The 21030-nt window shown below is 35.0% G+C and overlaps 1 protein-coding gene and 1 pseudogene across 2 annotated transcripts; one reads left to right on the top strand and one right to left on the bottom strand.

Moving 5' to 3' along the window:
- The first annotated feature begins 330 nt into the window (after positions 1 to 330).
- On the top strand, positions 331 to 2786 carry LOC147567687 (U-box domain-containing protein 19 pseudogene; annotated as a pseudogene). Its single transcript, XR_015230819.1, has one exon. The product of XR_015230819.1 is annotated as a U-box domain-containing protein 19 pseudogene (transcript).
- Positions 2787 to 7696: 4910 nt separating this feature from the next.
- Positions 7697 to 8858, bottom strand: LOC147567686 (uncharacterized). The gene has a single exon (XM_086669927.1). It carries the CDS (start codon positions 8809 to 8811, stop codon positions 7891 to 7893), a length of 921 nt encoding a protein of 306 aa, XP_086526053.1. The 5' UTR covers positions 8812 to 8858; the 3' UTR covers positions 7697 to 7890.
- Positions 8859 to 21030: the final 12172 nt, after the last annotated feature.

The raw sequence follows: 21030 nt of genomic DNA, 5'->3' as shown, positions 1-21030 counted from the left end.
TCCTCTCAGTGTCGCACGAGCTTCTTCCCTCTTCCTCGTATCCACGCGTCAGTTTATCCACTCATGTCAACCAGTCGGTTAGTGGGTCCCCACCTCCAAATTTAAGATCCACGTTAACAGCTAACCTACATCTAAGAAGCCGCAATTTACCCACACTACTCCCCCATCTAAACCCTACACGTGTCCATTATTTAAATAATACAAAATCTAGTAATAAACTAACGGGACTAATATAACGCGTCAAAATCCAACACGTGTCCTGACTCCTTAATTAGTTAAACGTCAGTTTCTATAAATACAATTCAAACACCCACTTTCTACTTCATTACACACAAGAAACAAGATTGGATAATTCTTTTGTATTTTTACATACAATGATTCAAACATCTAAGTCCTCTGATTATAGACGCCGGATTCTGACATTTCCGGTGATCCATCCTTGTCAAAGTTCAACTCCGACCACTCTTCTTACTTCTCTCGTACACCTTTCTCACAAAATCTTCGATTACAAATCGAAAAATTTCGTTAGCCAGAGTAAACATGGGCGGGAAATGATCAGATTTATTTGGAATCTTCTCATTTTCTTTGAAGAAATTAGAGATAATGGGTCGGTTTTACCTCACTCCATTAATCTATGTCTATTTGAACTCCATCTTACTTTCCAAAAAATTTTGTTCTTATTAGAAGATTGTACTCGTGAAGGTTCTCGGTTATGGATTTTAATGAAATTTAAACGGGTTTCAACTGAGTTCCGGGTTTTAGTTAGAACCATTTCAACTTCTATTGATGTTCTTCCCTGGAATTCGGTTCAAATTTCGTGCGAAGGTAGAGAAATTCTTCAATTTGTTTTGAATCAAGCCGAGAAAGGGAAATTTGGGGTGGACTCTGATAATGAAAAGTTGGTGATGGTGGTAATTTCCATCTTGAATCAATTCGAGAAAAGGGAAATTCCTGATCCAGTTAATTTAAAATTGGTTCTTGATTATTTGGGAATTCAAAGTTGGCATCAATGTAATAAGGAGATCAAATTCTTGGAAGAGGAGACTGGTTTTGGTATATCTAATGGGGAAGATAAAGAAGTTGTTTTCTTGAGAAATTTAATGGCGTTTATGATTTATTCTCGCGTTGTTATTTTCGATTATATCGACAACGATACCCGTTCTAATCTTATACGAGAAATAAATCACGAAAAGATGATTAGTTTTTTGAATCCCGAAGATTTTCTTTGTCCGATTTCTTTAGAAATTATGATCGATCCAGTTACTATTTCTACCGGTCAAACATTTGATCGAATTTCGATTCAGAAATGGTTCAAATCTGGGAATTTAATCTGTCCAAAAACAGGGGAGAAACTAAGCAGTACAGAACTGGTTCCAAATTCAGTCATGAAAAAGCTTATCCGGCTATACTGTTCTTGTAATGGAATCTCGGTAGCTGCCGAACAGTTAGAACCAGTTCAAAAAGGGAACCGAAACGATATCAAAAGAACAAGAGTTGAATTAACAAAACAAACTGGTGTAGCAGAGGAAGCCATGAAAATGGTAATAGAATTTCTAACAAGTAATCTTTCAACAGGAATTAGCTCAGTGAAGAACAAATCTGCTTATGAAATTCGATTACTTGGGAAATCAAATATCTTCAATTTATCTCCACTATTTGAAGAATCTGGTTCAATTCCTTACCTTTTAAATCTACTTTCTTCATTATCTTCATCAATACAAGAAAACGCCATGGGAGCTTTATTAAACTTGATAAAGAATCAGAAACAATCGAAAATCAAAAGATTAATTGTCGAAAATGGTGGGTTAATTTTAATTTTAGATATTTTAACAGAAGGGTTAAAGATTGAAACTAGACAAATTGCAGCTACTACTTTATTTCATCTATCTTCAATAGAAGAATATAGAAAATTAATCGGAGAAATCCCTGAAGCAATTCCAGCTTTAGTTGATTTAATCAGAAGAGATAATTCTTCAATTGGTAAGAAAAGTGGAGTAATTGCAATTCTGGGTCTTCTTTGGTTTCCTGGAAATTATAAGAAAGTAATTGAAGCTGGAACAGTAAAGTTGCTTATCGATCTTCTGAGTTCATCGAGTTCATCGGATTTTATAACAGATTCATTAGCAGTTCTTGCAATTTTAGCTGAGAAACCAGAAGGTTCATTTACTATATTAAGAACAAAATCCGCATTATATAAATTAGTTGGTATATTAGAATCATCATCAATTTCAGGACCCGGAAAAGAATACTGTGTTTCGATTCTTCATTCATTGTGTACTAATGGTGGGTCAGAAGTAGTTTCTGTATTAAGAAGGCCAGCTTCACTTATAACTTCATTATATAATCTTCTTACCGAAGGTACTTCTCGTGCTAGTAAAAACGCAAGTTCAATTCTTAAGATTCTTCATGAATTTAGTGATCCAAGTTCTTCCTCTTCTTCATCGACTCGTTCATTGGCTCTAGAGTTACGATTCGTTCATGTACAGTAAGGGCTACCGAGTTTTTGTTTGGTGCTATTCTTCAATATTTATATGTACAAAAAGAAATTTCATACATACAGTTTTATTTGTGTATGAATAGGTTTATTATTTGTTTCTGTTTTTGGAATTAGGATTTAGGGTTAGGATTTGATGTTTAGCTCGATTTTATGAAGAGCTAATAGTCGAATGAGCTTCCTATTATGAAGCTTTTACATATGTAGTCTACATTGCTAGATACATTTGTGTGTATAAGTTTGTATTTTGTTCTCTTCTTTTCAATGGAATAAGATATTGTAATAATTAAAATAAGAAGCCCTTCTTTAGTAGGGAGAATTTGATTTTTTTTTTCTTTCTTGAACCACTAGGGCTGAGCTAATTCGGATTTTATTTTCCCAAACCCGACATATGCAAGATTAAATGCTTGTTGGCCAACTCTTGAATTTTCAATTGTCTTTATATGATTCAGATACGAAACTTCTAATGAGATAATATTTTTTTGCAATTTATTTATTGTTAGTGTTACTTTCCAATGTGAACATAAGAAGATGCACATTGGATTATTGGCGTTGAACATGAAATTGTACAAGTACAGAGGAAAATTCTATGGACACACTATATAAGAAACAACTTGGTTGGTCGTACGCACCATAAAAGGAAGAATTAAAAACTCTATGGACACCCCTACTGGGGCAGCCTGTAAGAGGTGGTACTGTCCAAGAATGTCGTCGATGGAAGTGGTGATGAAGGTTACAAAGAGAAATAGGCTGGTTGGTGGAAGTGGTGGTGAAGAAAAAAGAGAGAAATAGGCTGGCAACAATGGGATGGTGCCGGGCTGCCGGCCATGATGGCCATCCCTCCATATTTTTCAAAGGTTCCTCGTGGACAGTTATTTTTGTGAGCTTACAAAGTTGGAATTTTTATGGCCTTGTGTGAGCTTGGACATGATTCCGACTCTATACAGAAAACTGGCTCCATCCTAACTTGGGTGACCACATGATTCAAAGGTGCTTACAAGTCTTTGAAACAGAAACCATAGGCACATGGGAGTGCTTATAGCTAAATTGGGGTTGCCTATAAGAGGTTGTATTTTTACCAGTGAAGTGACCAATGTTCGTTCTACAACGGGAATACTAAGGGGCCTCTCACTAGTTTTAAAGGCGCATATGTCAAAGCAAATTCTGCGGTATTAGTGTATCACTATGGAGTATCGTCTGCGGAAATGAGGCACCTCTCACGACCTGTTTGAAACTTCCTCAAAAGGGAATATCTTAACAATTTATCCTCACATATGAGGTTTTAAAATAATGGAGTGAGACTTTTTATCCTACAGCCTAATGCAGTTAGGAAATCGTAGGGTTAGAATATCGATAGGGAATCGACAACTTGGGCTTTAGAGTTCCAGATTGACGAAGTGATAGTGTCAACTTGCAGATAAGCAAAAGACGGAATGGTGCCTGCCAAGTAGGTTCTGATGGGTTTAAAGGTAGAAGACTAGAAAAATAAAGTAAAATAAGTTGAATGCTAAGGGTATCACGTGTTATGTCACCTAGAGGATGGCTCAAGTTGTAAAGTTGCCGAAGCTTTAACTCTGCGACGTAGTTCGTCAGTTTAGTCCCTGGAGTAGGTCAAGAGGTCAACTTCACTGAAGATTCTAGCAAAGCTTCTAGAGTATTAGAATTCGGAGGTAGGTTTACGTTGTCTGAAATAATCCACTAAAAGATGATAAGTGCAAGAGATGAGATTGGATCAGATGAGTTCTTGATAAGATATTCGACTTGTAAAATTCTAACAAATGTGCAATATCTCGAGTTCAAAAAGATGTTATATCTATCTCGAGTTTTAACAGAAACTTTGTGTATTTCCTATTCTAACGAAAGATCGGGCGGTTCGTGACCAAAGCCACCAAAGCGGTCGCTTTGGACCCCAAATAATCAAGGGCCTCATGCTTCATATTTCGTATGTAACTTTCGAAAAACTAATTATATTTTGAATCAATTTCAAACACAATTTAAGTTGTAGCTTGGTGGTAAAGGGTTTAGATTTTAAATGAAAGGTCAAGGGTTTGATTCCTACCATTTGCATTGTTTAAATTTTACTTAATTTTTTTCTAATATCCATTGTATGGGGCCCCCAATTTTTGGTTTCGCTAGGGCCGGCCCTGCGAAAGACTTTTTATTTTCTAAAGAAGAAAATTTCGTTACATTTATGGAAACTTGATAGACTCGTGAAATCTACTAGATCTGAAATATTTTGACTTCAGGACAACTTCAAACTTTAAGGGCCTGTTATTCGTTAAGATCTTTTTACTAGATCTTTTTTGTTCCTGTCGTCCAAAGATCTCATGACTTTTAAGTGTTCTGACACATAAATGTTCAAAACTTTTTAAGGTTCAGAAACTTTAAAGTTTGAAACTTTTAAAGGTCCTAACATTAAGTCGTTGATCATTAAGTTCAGAAAAACTTTGAAAATCCGGAATTTTTTGTTAAAATCAAACTTATATTATTTCAAATCTAAGCCGTCCAAACTAATGTTTGAGATTACAACGAACGTTATATTATTTTAAGAGCTAAATTTTAAAGTATTATTTTAGAATGAAAGCTCGGGACGTTCCTATATTATTGGCTTATAATTTTCTAATAAATAAAATTTAATTTCTTTGTACAAAGTATTATTTTATAATTTAAGAAGAAAATAAAAAGCTAGGCTCCCAAAATAAATACTGAACACATAGACTTATTCGACTCGCGTAAAAAGAATTAAAAGGAAAAAATTGATTGTTTGTATAAAAAAATAATTTTTTTTTATAAGAGGTGGATGCTATGGATACAGACAAATTAGATAAGGAGTTCGATAAGAAGAAAAAAAAGACGTTTGAGATAAAGAGAAATCAATGACACTAAAGAGATAAGAAGAAAAAAAAAACATTTATGTGAAGTGAGAATGCGGTCACACTTTAAGGAGTCAGTCTAAAAATAACCTTAACAGGAAAGCCCCGCACCCCCTACCACACGGGCTTGACAATAACTTTTAGGAACACCCAAAGTAGAAATTTCAAAGATCCACCTATTTAGGTGGATCTTTGATTTTGACTAATTTATGAGTATATTTATCTCGAAAAGTCTCTGGGCCAGATCTTTTATTAAAAGTTCTTAATTTTTCATAAAAAAATGAATAACGCGTTCTTTTAAAGTTCTTGAAAAAAAATCTGAATCAATAACACGAAACATTAAAGTTCTTAAATAAAGGTCTGAACCAATAACACGGAACTTCGAAGCTCTTAAAAAAAGGTCGAAACCAATAACGCCAAACTTCAAAGGTCTTAAGAACTTTAAAGATCTGATAAAAGTTCTGAACGAATAGCAACAAATAAGGGAAACTCATTGAAGTCTTTCATTTGTGTGAGAGAGTAGCTCGACCCGTGCGACTGGAAAGCCTCGACTCTTGACTCTTCATAGTCGGAGACGACTTGGAGATATTCGTGGTGGCTTGGGGTATATGACAGATCTAGTCAAGAGGTAAGAGGCAAGATCCAAGATCTTTGCGATCAAAGTTGTCTCGACAATTTGTGGGCTCGATCGAGGGCGACCAAGACGTGTTCGGAGTATTACCACCCTCCCTAGATAAGTGGTTGTCTAGATGGATGTTCACATGGGCTTCGGAGCTAGTGGATGCTAGTGTACCAAATGAGTTCCTCGCTGGAAAGTATCCAACCGAGCAGACGAGTAGGCCAAGGCCCCATGTTACATTTGTGCAAAGCTGGCCAGATCTAGGCAGCATTTAGTTGGAGTGAACCTAGTATGATTTTTGACCGTTACATCTTTCTCCACGACTAAAATTTATCACATACAATGAGTTTTTGTTCTACTTATAACTGGGGACCTTCTCCTTCCACAACCAATACATGGCTATTCAACTTCCCTAACTGGCTAGCACTTCACCAAATTGAATATTGCCTCCCTCACTTATTACATAATTGGCAAACGACATCAACATGACATAATCTTATACTTGGTTTGTGTAGGCCATTCTAGCCATTCTTATCCGACAAAATAACACTTTCCTACTATCTTTCAGACCTGAGGTAGACCAATTGGGATTAATTCTGGGGAGGTGTGCATAAGCTTGATTTAAAGGGATAGGAAGTTTTCACCAAAAGAAAAAAAAAGTGGTAAGAAATTGTAAACTCCCTACATAGTTTACTCCTATTGTTGATCAATCATCTATAGTAAGATGAGAGGTTTATCAAGAGCTGATGTAAACAGTCGCACCAGTGAGGACATACATGTTGCTTGTATTGTAGTATGTCTAGTTTGTAGCATTGAAGGGTGGAGAAATTATATTCATCCCTCCATTTGATCCCTCCTCTAGCCCTCCGTCTGATGTGGCAAAATATTCTTCAGAAAATACTCTTACCATTCTCTCTCCATTTGTTCCACGCTCAAGTAATTGCCACATCAGGCAGAGGACTAGGAGGAGACCAAATAGACGGTTTCTAAGGGTGGGGTTGGGGAGATGTGGTTGAGAATTCCATTAATGTTGTGATATAGACGGTGTAAACTTCCTATTGCCCCATGTTTCAATAAAGTACAGAATCCCTCCGTATCTTTCATAGACTTTCCCACTTCAATTCATTACTTTTATACTAAGACATGAAAAAATTCTAACGGTTGTAGTCTCATCGGTTGGGATAATTCCATGTTGGTAATGGAAGGGACACAAAATGAGTTTATAAGTGTAGGGCAAACTTTTCTTTTTGCGTGATAGACTCAAAACCACCCAACACTATATCGCAGCCGTGATATAACGAGTCTCTCCCAAATACCTAGGTTGTGGATGGGGCATCTCTAGTTCTAAATATCCTTTTACCCCTTCCAATTGAGATCAAATCTGAGTACAAAGAATTGTCTTGTTCATAAATTTAGATGTAAATGCAAATTATCGAAGTACTTATTGATGATGTATCACTGCCTTTGTAATGACTAGAATAGTCATCATCCTTCCAAACAAAAAAGTAGTGAAACACTAAAACTACAAAAGATTTTGACAAAAGAAACTATCCAGCTGATGCGGCGATTGTGGTTTGAAAGTTTGACTAAATCTGAACCGTTAAGAGATGAATTTCACAATCGCCACATCAGCTGAGAAACTTATTTTGTCAAAATTTTTTATGATTTTAGCTAGCCTTCCCAAAAAAATAATGCATCTATACAAAACCATAAATCAAATCCTAACACTACAAATATATTTACATAAATGAAATCTTTTAGTTCTCAAACAATCAAATTTCTCAAAACAATAACCAAATAATTTACACATTTTTCTATATTATCTATTCAGATTGTGACTTGAAAGAATAAACTAAAAATATTAACCCCCAAAAATCTGTTCTATTTTCTTCAATGTTTTAGAATTAACGAATATTTCTACTAAATCCATTCACGTTAGAAAAGAAACCAACAAGATCTTGTCTGTACGGAAGATAAGTCTTCCGTTGATTACTTCCCTTTGATGCTCGATTTTTCATCTCATGACCTGATCCGGTAACCCTAGATTCGCCGGAATGTTTCTTTTCCTCAGAAGAAACCCTACGGTTTATGATTACTTTATCTAACTTTTGATGATCAGTTTTCTTCATTTTGTTACTTGTTGAAGGATTTAAGAAAAGAAAAGTATCCTTACCGTCACTATTACTTCTGAAGACGAAATCACGAAATCTGCATCTTCTCGATGATGACGATGATGATCCAGTTGAGTTACTCTTTTTGCATGATTCTGGTGAAATTGGAGTGGTTTTAGTTGTCCAAATACAGTAAGTTCCTTCTGGTAAATTTTCTACTTCGTCGGCTTCAGATGAAGAAGATGATGATGGAAGATTAGTTGAATCTCTTTCTCCGATGAACAGATCATTCATCTGAACTCGAATTGATGAAATAGTCTTCAAATTATCATCTTGATCGCCTGGAAACACGAGATCGCGGTTGAAAATTGGGAAAATGGGTCTAATTTGGCCATTAGCGAATATTTCATCGGCAGAAATCGGTGATTCCTCTTGATCTCTGCAAATGAAAGTAAACTCAAAATCATCTTCTTCCTCTTTCTCGCTTTCTTGATTGTTGATGACATCATCCCGTCTTTCTTCTTCTTCTTCTTCTTCTTGAATCAGATCGTTAAATCTCTGTCCATCAGTAAGAACTACAGGTACCTCTAACCCTAATTCTTCTCTCTCGTTGATGAATTCCTCACAAACTTTAGAAGCAATTTCAGCGAAGTGTTTTGAAGAGTAACTATTAAAGCTTCGAGACTGTGAGAAAATTGAACTCGATTCAAGCATTTCGTTGAAATTTTATGGCTCGGAAAAACTTCCTCTCTCTCTCACTACTGAATGTATTTCTTTAGGTTTTCCCCAATTTATAGGAGAGGGTATAGAATGAGAGAGATTTTAGAGAGAGAAAGTGCGCGCGCTTTAGAAAGATGGCGCGTGGGGCAACAAATCTAGAACATGACGTGTAAATCCCGATTGAACTACTTCTCTCACATTTACTTGTTTCACACGCTACACGTGTATGGATCTCACACGTGTGCGATATCGGATCATGACATACGCGATCACGTCCGATTAATAAAGTCAATGGTTTTGATTTATTTCTTTTCGAAGAATACAACTTTAGAGCAATTCAAAAAAAAAAAAAAAATCTTTGCTTGGAGTAGTAAGAGGTACACTCTTCGACCTTAGAGGTCAAGGGTTCGATGCACGTTGAACAATTCAAAAAAAACTTTAGAGTAACTCCAATGCTAACCTGCCTCTCTTTAGGCTTATAATTTGGATTTTGGATTTCTTAATTTACTTAATAAATTCGATTAAACAACATTAATAACAAGTTTACAACTAATAATTGGTTAAAAATGTAAATCTACTTAAATTCGATTAAACAACATTAATAACAAGTTTCTCGCGTTGTCTTAAGCATTCTTGCAGCATCTTCGTCGAGAGTCCTAACATCAATCATTATTAAGTTCACCGCATATTGATCTCTAGCATATTGCATATTGAACCCGTAGAACTTCTTGTTGAACTCGTGGAGCTTCATCCGTTGTGATTTTCAAAAAACAATTAACAAGTAAAATGTCTTCATCTTTATTATACGGCACTCATGGAGCTTTCTTGGTTGAAGTCGTGTCTTCTTGCGCACAAGAATCATCAAAAGTTTCATCAAATGCCGATGGAATGTGTGCAGATGTAGCAGCCAGATCACCGAGTCAAAGGATCAGATGAGTTGGATAATCGAACAAAGCATGCGATTTTTAGGATTTGGTTTCGAGTATTTATGTAGGTTGATTCAGACAACTCATCAGATATTTCTCGAGAAATTATGGATTTTACCTGGTCGCACAAAAAGATCGGACATGGTTTGGCTATCGTTTTGTATTCGGCAATTTTCTTCGTTATCGAATTGAGGATGACCATATACTTTCTTCATGGCTAGTTGTGGAATGAGGATCAAAAGAAAAGGTTAAACCATATTTGATTTTCCGCTGCGTATGTTCTTGATTGGTAACCCGTGATGAGAGTTTTGACTTGGGTTTATATTTGAAACTGGTTTGAGTGAGAATTAGACCGAGTTTCTTTTATAAGCTGCCTAACAAACCGTGATTCAGAACACGATGCGTCACATGAGATGTTTCTTCTTTATCATCATTCCCTAATTCAACCAACGAGAAAGTAGAAGACAAAAATTCAATAAAACTTTGGTTAGACATTTCGTGAACACCTCGGAGATCCATTATAGGAACAAAGAAATTAGAGAGAATGAAAATAAATTAAGATTGAATGGAAGAGATAGAAAGAAATTGAGAGAGAATAGAAATTAAGAGAGATAGAAAGCAATTAAGTGAGATGAATGGAATGAATGGGTTCAACCCTTATAAATAGGGGTTGAACCTATTTCAAGCCGTTGGATTTGCTCCAATGGCTAGAAAGGCTCCCAAGATGACCGTTGGATTTCAAGCAATTACGATCGCGAAGACATTGCAAATAATTTCAAACCCGTAGGACATTACTAACATTATGCAAACACAATGTAAAGAATTTTAGAAAATTTCGCAAGCATTGCAAACAGTTCACAAAGAGTGCAATTTCCAAACAACTACAAACTCTTCGCAAAAATGTGAAACTGTTTGCAATCTGCAAATCACTACGAAAACTATGCAAACCATTGCAAATACTATGCTAACCATTGCAAATAGCTCGCGAAGTGTCTGCCAGAAATTTTCAACAAAAATCTGTAAACCATTGTAAATGACAAACCAGGACAAACAGTCTCCAAAAAGAAATCCTAGAATAATTTGCAAAAATTGCAAATATTATGCAAACCATCCCAAACAGTTTGTAAATTATTGCAAATATTTCGCAAATAGTTTGTAAGCAGTTCGCACACCAATTGCAAACCTATGCCAATTTTCTTCTCGATTGACCTCCTAAAGTGTGACTAGTTTCCCGCGTGCCCTTTTAAGTTTGCATAAATGTTAAGATGACCATTATTTGGATTTTTTGATTTTTAACTTTTTTGCTTCTACCCTTTTTTCTTTTTCCTTCTTAATTTTTTACTTTAGTCCCTAATACTCATGTCGTTTAACTTTCTATCTTTATCTTCTTCTCTTTTTCCCTCCATAACATGACCTCCACTAATGGAGGTCTTAAATTGTTTTTGTTGTAATTTTTTTTGCATAAATTAGGGAGCCAGAACCCTCATAAAGAAGTAACCCAATCAAAATAACAAACCAGACGGTTGAAGGCATATCCTAAAGGCACACCATACAAACAGGCCAAACGAAACATATAATCCGACAAGTATATGACAACCATTAATAATAAATGAAAGAACTAATTAGCCTTGAGAATCTTCACTTAAGACACTTCATAATGATCCCCAATCTGCCTCCAAAACTATGTTGCATATCAATACTCAAGTTTCTTACTAACGGAATATCCACCCCAACATACCACCAACAATGCGTGTAGAATATGTTGCGTATCAATATTCAAGTCACTTGGTGTGAATTTCACTCAGATCACGGACATACTAGTGGAGATTATATAACCCTTAGATTGGAGGTAGCAGAGCTCTTGAAAATGGGCCACCTCACTAACCTACTGACAGATAAAGGAAAAAAGACCATAACACTCAGGGAAGCACAACACAAAGAACTAGAGGAGCCATCTTCAAAAGGACACTGTAAAATGACGAGGAAAAGTGACATAAGGATCGTCCAATTATCTAAACAAATACTACTACTATCTCACCTTCTCTCTCACAAACAGGATCCAATTCTCCTGCAAACAACCTCCAACTATTACTTTTTCTCACATACAAATAACAGTTCATTCATAAGACAGACGTCCTATTCTTTTTCATACAAACATGACGACTATTCCTTAAGGCAGGGTGATCGATTTTCTCTTCGATACACAAGGAATATCTTACTTTATACACTCACGACAATCATCTTTCTCTTTCATACATACTCACTTGGGAAGTAATAGACAAACGACAATATTTTCTTTCTCCGGGAGTAAGTCAGTCTTATTCTTTCTCCACGCAAGGCAAGCATCTAATTGAGCAGGCATTCCACATATTTCTCTTTCCTGGTAATTCTAAAAACCAGACAAGCTTATATCTTAAGTCAAACTAACTGTAAATATTGAGCTCCGACAACTCCACGAGCCGCGCCACACTCCTACCGTTTCTCTCGACGGTAACATATCATGCATGCTCTTATATTTCCCATTTCTCATTTAAGTTAGTGACTTGACTGTCAAAATATCTTTGTCCGACAGTACCCTCATGTCTCAATAGGATCTTACAATAACGCGTGTTTCATTTCTTTTCAGACAGGTTAAAGCCCAAAGACGTTGTCGCTGCCCGTAATTTAAGTAAGAGTGGTGGTCTTACTTCCGGTCAACGACCCGATTCCTTTGATTTGTTGACCTGCAATTGCAACCCCTCACAAAAAAAGAGATGATACATAATTGAGAAAGAAGAAAGGTGATGGACATAAATTTCTTTTAAAGACCTAGATTCAGATTTGAATTTTTTTTTAGAAGAGATAAAACGAAAAGAAAGAATATATTTTAGGAGAAGGTAGGGAAATTCAAGAGAAAATGAAAAGATTGAATGTTTCTAAATATGAATTTGACAAAAAAAAATGAAGGACCTCCATTAATGGGGATAGAAAGAGAAGAAGAAGATAAAAGTTGTAAGAGAGAAATAAAAAAGGACTAAAGCAGGAATAAAGAAAGAGACAAAGAAGTAGAATAAGAGAGTTTAAATTTTAGTTTTTAGTCAATGCAGGAATTAACCTAGTATCTCTTTCTCTTTATTTTGATTAAAGATACCTTAATTAGTGTGATATTACTAAAGATACCTTAATTAGTGTGATATTACTAAAGAGTATGGATCATCTTAATCCAATGCTCGTCATAACCCAGACATCTCATGATATCAATAAGGAACTTCCACTCGATTATGTCAAAATCCTTAGACATGTCCAACTTAAGCTCAAAATAACCTGCTGCTCCTTTTATCTTCTTGAAAGAATGGATGATTTCTTGTCCCATGATGATGTTGTCGGTAATCTGTCTTCCAGGGACATAGGCTGCTTGGAAAGGAGTGATGATGGGGTTCAATGTGTGTTTATGTTTGTCCGCCAACAGCTTGGTGATGATTTTATATGTAGTGTTGAGGAGGGTGATGGGACGGTAGTCCGCGGGGGTTTGGGGAATGGGGGTTTTAGGAATAAGGCAAATGTGTGTATGGTTAATTTCTGGGGGAATGAAAGCTGTCTGGAAGAAGTTCTGAACAAGATCATAAATATCATTGCTAACCGTTTCCCAGTTCGATTGGAAGAAAAAAAGGGGATAGCCATCAGGACCCGGAGTTGCCTCCTTCTTAAGACTATGGATGGTCTGATCAATTTCTTCTTTACTAGGGATGGAAAGCAGTTTATGGTTTTGCTTCTGAGTAATCACAACGTTGAAAAGGTTGAGAGTGGACGGGTCCTCCTTGGGGTTAATAGAAGTGTTAATGTCAAGAAGATGAGAAGTAAAGGTGTCTTGAATGTTCTTAATGTCGTTCTTACACTCACCATTTTTATCTTTAATGGCGCTAATCTTATTAGTTCTCTTACGTTGAATGACTTGGGAGTGAAAGTTCTTGGTATTTTAATCTCCAAGCGAGATAAAGTTACTCCTCGATTTTTCCTTCCGTAAGCTCTCTTGATGGATGTAGAGTTCTTCTAGTTTGTGATTCAGGCGGATATATTCCTCTTTGTTGTTGTTATTCTAGAGCTTATTAATAGTCTTGTTGATATTATTCTCAATGTTACCAAAAACCTTTTTGTTCCAATTCGTGAGTTTTTTGCTTAGCTTTTTGAGGTCTTGTTGGATATAGTTCTTGTCCTAGGTCCTCTTGTTATTACTCTAGTTTTCTGCGATAAAGCTATGGCAATCTGGGTGCGTCATCCAAGTGCGGATGAATTTGAAAGGTTTAGGGCTAAGTTGGCTGGGATCGTTGTTGTCTAGAAAAATGGGCTGAGGATCTGACCCCACAACTTCAAGGTGTGTGACTCCTGAAGATTTAAATTGTTGAAGCCACTGGAGGTTAGTGATCGCCCTATCGAGTCTCTCTTGAATGAGATGTTCTCCGAACTGTTTGTTACTCCAAGTGTATGGCTTGCCTTGGTACCCCAAATCCAGTAACCCAAGATTGTTGATGATGTTCAGGATTTTAGGCATGTGGGAGTTGGAAACGCTTGAACCCCCACTTTTCTCAAGGGGGTCCAGAATACAATTCATGTCTCCTATCACAATCCAGGGGTTGTCATTATCCGGGTGGAGTTGGGTTAGAGTTTTCCAAGGTTTAATCTTGTTTTTATGGTAAGGAAAGCCATAGAATCCAGTGATCGACATGAGTTTGGTGGAATGAGTTATGTTCATCTCAGCATGAATAATATTATTATCAGAATACTTGATGTTGATGTTCAGGTGACGTTTCCAGTACAAAGCTAGACCACCTGCTTTGTTGACCGGGTCGACAAAATGGCTCAAGCAGATAATATATTATCAACTTCTTTCTTGCATAGTAAAATTTAACAAAAATTCTCTCTAAGTGGAGGCAAGTGAATTATCATACAGTATTATCATAAATTTTCTTGCATAAGGTACAACACCATTTGGGTACAAATTCGAATATCATAAATTTTGAATAATTTTTTCGTTAAGTAATCAACTGTTAACTCAAATCAAATTTAGGATTTTCCAAATATAGATTGACAAATTTAGAAAAACTATTGTTTCTTGATATTGCTTACTTTTTTTTTTTTTTTTTTTGTTGAGATGATATTGCTTACTTTGGTGCCAAGAAAAGGAATATGTACTTCATTTTATTATTTTTCTATTTTCTTTAAAATCTTCTTGAGAAAGATCAATTGTGTGGGTAGTAAGTATTAGTTGAGAGTGGATTGTTTTTTATGGAGATTTAAAGTTGGAGTTGACCATGATATAGATGTGACTATTTTGCTATTGAATCTTCCTCCCATTTCCATATCTTTAGGACCAATTCTCTAACATTGACCAACTCCTTATAGACTATAGCTTGCATCTCATGATGTCAAGTGCATGGTTTTCCCTACTTCCATCCACATTCAATCCTAGTATATCAACAAAATTTCATAATTTTTGTGATTTTTTTAATAATCTAACACTTTTCCCAAATTGAATAAGATTAATATAAACTTTTATGTATTTATAGTTAGATTATTACAAACTCACTGGTCAATATTAATGTAGAGAAACACAGTAAAGTTAGCTATGTTTATATAAATATTTATGTCTTTGTAGTTAGATTATTGTTATGTCCTAATGTATGATGTGTATTTGGGTTTTGCTCTAGATTTATTAAAAACAATCACCATCCTCAATCTCCTTTATCTCCCTTGAATTGTTAGTGAAAACGGGAGCCAATCACAGTTCGAAAGTTGATGTGACCAACTCTAATTGGTCCGGCTATGCAGAAAAAAAAGAACACCTAGATCCGTGGGAAACTCTCAAATCAACTTTTGAGTTGTGGTCGGCTCTTATTTTTGGATCAAATAGCATTTCTCAAAAAGTGATAACCTTATATATAATATGAGTGTATAGGTATAGAGGGGGAGAGAGACAGCGTATATGTTGTATCTAAAGTGGTCTCAGATAAGCCTTGATTTTGGAATGTTGTGGACAAAGTCAATTTTTTGTCTCATAATCTTGATTATTTCATAATTAGAAAAGGATCAATTATAAATTAAACAGACTTCTAGAAAGAGAGGTTATATAAATAATATTTGTTGTCAATTTAGTTAGAACTATTTCCTTATTCAGTTTTGACTATAATTATGTTAATCTGAAAAGTTATTGCTAAACTAAACCCACTTGTTCATCTTAAGAGTTAAGACGAAGAAAAGTATCCCATTAAGATTATCTCATGGAAGCGTAATGTCAATGTTGAGTGAATTTCCAATAGGCCACTATTTTGAAAGTTTAAGTGGATAAATATTTTCGTCCAACAGCATTTGGTTTAGTGGATGGACACTAACTCCACTTACCGAAGGTATCAAGTTCTATTCACAAAGAAGTTGAAATCTATGATTTATTGAACTTGGGTAGAAAATAAGTAGATTTAGAAATAAGTGGGCTTTGATGTCCAGAATTCTATATGGCCTTTAGGATCCAAGATGTCTTTGAGATAGTAGTTATTGAGCTTATCTAAATTCATGATGTAATATGTTCATGATGTATACATGCCATGTAATGTTGTAATGACTCTCGAGTCCATATTAAAAAAGAAAAAGTGAATCAATATTTTCTTTTTTTTTCGTCTTTCTTGGAGACATACTAGTGACCAACAAAAACTTATTCTTAATTCATGATGTAATATGTTAATCAAAACTATTCAAGCTGATTTTTTTTTTGTTGAAAGTACTATTCAGGCTGGTCAAGCAAAATAGACATACTAGTAAAATTCCACCTCTAACTAAATATTAAAATCATATACGTCAGTATTTTTTTTTGTTTAACTATATACGTCAGTATTTGGATATTGGGAAGAAACCACAACTCGCACTACAGACGACAATGCCTAGTTTTCATACAAAGTATCACTTCTTTAAATGCAATAAGAAAAAGTTATTCGATGATTGGTTTGTGGGGCAACTAATAATCTTGTAGAGAATTCTACTAAATACATTTCAGGAAATTGGGCCGAAGACCTAATTTTAAATATTTTTAGTTAAAAGGATGAGTTGAATGTTTTTTGTTAAAAATCAAAATTTTGTATGTTTTTGCTTAAAAACTCCAATATTTTTTACAAAAGTGTTGCAAGGTGTTGCAAAGCGCTCCAAAGCTATTGCAAAGCAGTTGTAAAGGTGTCGCAAGACGCTGCAAAGCTGTCGCAAGGTGTTGCAAATTAAAAAGTACTCAAGAACCTGAAGACTAAAAAAATTGACTTGATCCTTTTTAGCCAAAGTCCAAATTTTTTAGCGAGTTTTGGCCAAATTTCTCAATACATTTTAGAAGATTGAAGTTACATAGTTGAAACATTTTTGGCTAGAGATCTGAATGTTTTGGTTTGATTTTAGAAATCAAAGTTATTAGAACAAAGACCACTTGTCGAAAAAATTAGTCATAATTAATACTATAAGTGAGAAGAAACATTACATATTTATATGTCACAAAACATTATTTTATCTTAAGTAGGGATAACCCGTGTCTCCGGCACAACAAAACTGGTAATGTAGATGAATGTGTTAAGGTTAAACAAAATTAGCTTCCACGAGGAGACATTCGTTAACACGCGATGTAGAAATGGATTTGAGTCTATTTTTCGTGTGTTATAGGAGAAATGATTAATATGGTTTTTTTTGGATATATATATATATATATATATATATATATATATATATATATATATATATTTGTACAAATACTTACTTGATGTGTTCCAAGTTCATGAGAAAATTTGGGTGAGTTTTTTTTGATAAAATACAGATCACATGTCTAGATAGAATTTCAAAAATGAGTTGTTTGTCAGTTGAAATTTGATAGAAAACTGGTCCAATTATATTGTGCTATTGGTCCAATTATATTGTGCTATTTATTCAACTTCAACGGATAGAAAGGGGAGGCATATGAAAAAAAAATGGAATTTTTCAAATGGCCGCGGCTTTGGAGAATAAAGAAAAATCTTAGAGGAATAAATTCTCCGAGGAATCCATTTTTCTTTGTGAAATCTCTAGGGAATATTTTTCTATGGGGAACACAATTTTTTTTTTATAACTTACACCTCTTTCTTCTTTCCCTCTTCTTTCTTCTTCTCCGGAGAAAAACTTATTCATCTCATCTTTTTTCCTTCTCTATCACTTCTCTTACTTATCTTCCCCAAATCTCAAACACATACTAACCTTATTTCTGTAAAATCAACAACAAAGTTAGAGAGATAAAGAGGAAAAAAACATTCTAAACCCTAGAAATCATCAAACAAAATATTTTCAAGTTCTTAATACATCTTCAATGGGATGTCCAAATCAAGTTTCTTCCTCCATTAATCCTCCACAAGATAAACACATTATAAACCCTAAAAATCAATTAATTTTGAAACCCTAAAACATATTCACTTCTAAACATATTAGGTTGTTCTCCTATGTGTTTTAGGGTTTAGTGATTAGAAGAAAACAAAGCTTTGAAAAATAAGATGAAAAAAAGAAGAAACTTGGAAAGTGTTTAGGGTTTAGAACCCTAGAAAGACTTTGCTTAAATTTATAAAAGTTCTTTCCAAATTCGTTTAAGGGATCTTCTAAAAATTTAGTTTTGTTTAACTCTAAAATTGGGAGCCCTATAACAACAAATAGATATAAAAAAAGTCAATCTCGGTTGACCAATTTTGTAAAGAATTTTTATTCCCCAGAGATTTTTTTTTATTCCCCAAAGCCGCGGCCTTTCAAATAGTGGAAACACATTACAGAGAGAGACGTAAGAATAGTCTTGAGATATAGTAACTTTGTTTTAAAGAGAGTGTTGCTTGAGCAAGTCAAAATCGGTGATGACTCGTGCTAAAACAACATGATGGGAGGCGGATTGCAGAAACTGACATTCAATTGACTTTAAGGAATTTTTTTTTTATAAGCATAAGACATGTGAACAAAGTGTCCATGAGTTTAAGTTGCTCATCGGAAAGTTGCGACGAAAGTTTATACAAGTATTAAACAATCGTTCAAATGTTACCATCTCACACCCTTTGCATATCGTAAACCAAGTGCAAGTTCAGAGATATCACTCATTAATTTACCCAAAATAAAATTCATATGACATCATATTCAGCTGATTCAACACTAATTATCCAATTTCAACTCCATAAGCTAATTTCTTCTTAATTTTCTTTGAAGTTCGGCGCTTTCTGCAAACAAAGAGGCTTTAATATTAGAAGAGAATTATCTACCCTTACAAACAATAAAACATAAACATAGATAGAGACACAACCACACACCACACACCACACACCACACACCACACACCACACACCACACACCACACACCATACGCATAAACATAGATATAGGCACAAACGCACACCAACATAATTGCTCAAAATGATGTGGGCATAGCTGCAATGAACCTAAGAAGAGGTCATGGGGTTGTACCATCTTCACTGAGAGATACAGTTTGAATTTAGGTGGGAGCTCCTGTGGATAAAGGCGGTTGGAGAAATAGTGTTATTCAAAATAGTATTAAAAACAGAATTGTAAAAGGAAAATTTCAATGAGCAATAAACAGTAAATTAAATAAGTGACTTATCTTTTTGCAGAGCTGAAATCAAGTATTAATCGAACCAACCAGAAAGAATGAACCTGCAATAAACCGTAATAGAATAAAGGTGGAACAGAGGCACAAGTTTAACTCGCTTTCCTGAAGACTTTAAACGCCCCTGCTACCGTAGAAATTAGGTATTGCTTTGCAGTATGTGAACGTAGTCCCCAAGGATTCAACTATTCCTTATCAAAATTGAAGAAGCAAACTTCAATTTTGATCTCCTGATCTTGACAGAATTTCGAAACAGAGAGAAGTAGATCATTCTCAAGCTGCAATTAGCATGAACCTGTACCATCGATGTCTCAACATAGTTAAATTGAATTTGATTCAACTTGAATGGTGTGGTTAATACTTACGAAAATATATTTGATAACCAAAAGAACCACTTAGAAGGCAACCACTATACAATTTTCTTTTCAAATTAACAATGTAAACTGGACTGTCTGTAACACTTGTATACTTGCTTAAATGCATCACCTGACATTCTTATCACTCGAATCTCGAAGATCAAATAGTTTTATAAATTCTTCACAATGGTCTCGAAGCTCTATGCCAATATATGCAGCATGATTTGTTGGACATGTATGTATATGAGTATGTCGATTCGACATTTCATCCAACTAGTTCAATGACATTGGATTGAATGTTTTCATCTTGTGACCCACCAACTGAAAAAAAAGTAAAATATTACCATTGATACTTGCAACTTTCTAGCAATTTGACAAAATATAACTACAGATTGAAAAAGAGAACATGAAGCTGAACTGCTAAATCATGCAAGATTTCGAGCACTTCAAAACGTTATCAAAAATTAAGTTGAAAGCTTTATGCAATTCATAAAGAATTAATGAATTTGAGAGAGGTCGGAACGTCTAGCATTTATGTGTAAATTAATGATGCACTTAAAAAATGTTAACCTAACTTAAGGTTCAAACAGAAACGATCACAAGAAACACATAAGCAAATTAAACCTGAATATGCACAACGGGAAATGCTCACAAAAAATGTGTAAGAGGATATAGTGCAAAAATTCACAAAACAAAGTGAGAGAGAGGGGGAGGGAGCGTACCGCACAACATATATGCGGTTCAGGTACATAGAAACCCTAACAAAAGGAAAAAAAAAAAAGAATCAAAGAATAACAACGTAAACTAAAAAGAAGAATCACAATGTAAACTAAACAAAAGGAAAAAAAGAATCAAAAGAATAACAACACATATGTGGTTCAGGTACATGGAAACCCGAACATGGAAACCCTAACAAAGTGAGAGATTAGAGTGGGAAGGCAAGACAAAATTTACTGTAAGTTTGGTTGGAATGGAGGGATTGGGTGAAGGGGTTGTCGAAAGATATGGAAGTCCAGAGGTTAACCACTGAGATAAAAAGGAGATTAGTGGTGGTCGGTGCTCTTCAAAAAATATGTCTGGTGACAAAAACAATTATGGTTGGTAGCTGAAAAGATATGTCCTTGACAATAGGCTGGATTTTGCTGATTCTAATGGCTTATACTGGTCTTATACTGATGTTGATGTGGGTCTGACGACTAGGTTTATCCAGGGGTTTGTCTCAGTCAGTAGACATCCACCTGTTTTATTATATAGATTCTATTTGTGTTATAGTCAGTACACATCCACCGAGTGAAAATAACAAAAA

The sequence above is a fragment of the Eschscholzia californica genome, unplaced genomic scaffold (assembly GCF_041429995.1).
Source record: "Eschscholzia californica isolate CP2 unplaced genomic scaffold, dmEscCali1.0.p SCAF_1, whole genome shotgun sequence".
NCBI classification, from domain to species: domain Eukaryota; kingdom Viridiplantae; phylum Streptophyta; class Magnoliopsida; order Ranunculales; family Papaveraceae; genus Eschscholzia; species Eschscholzia californica.
This window is presented reverse-complemented; position numbering and strand designations above follow the sequence as displayed.

Coding starts and splice junctions, on each gene's coding strand:
- LOC147567686 (XM_086669927.1), bottom strand. CDS start 8,811: ATGCTTGAATCGAGTTCAATTTTCTCACAGTCTCGAAGCTTTAATAGT.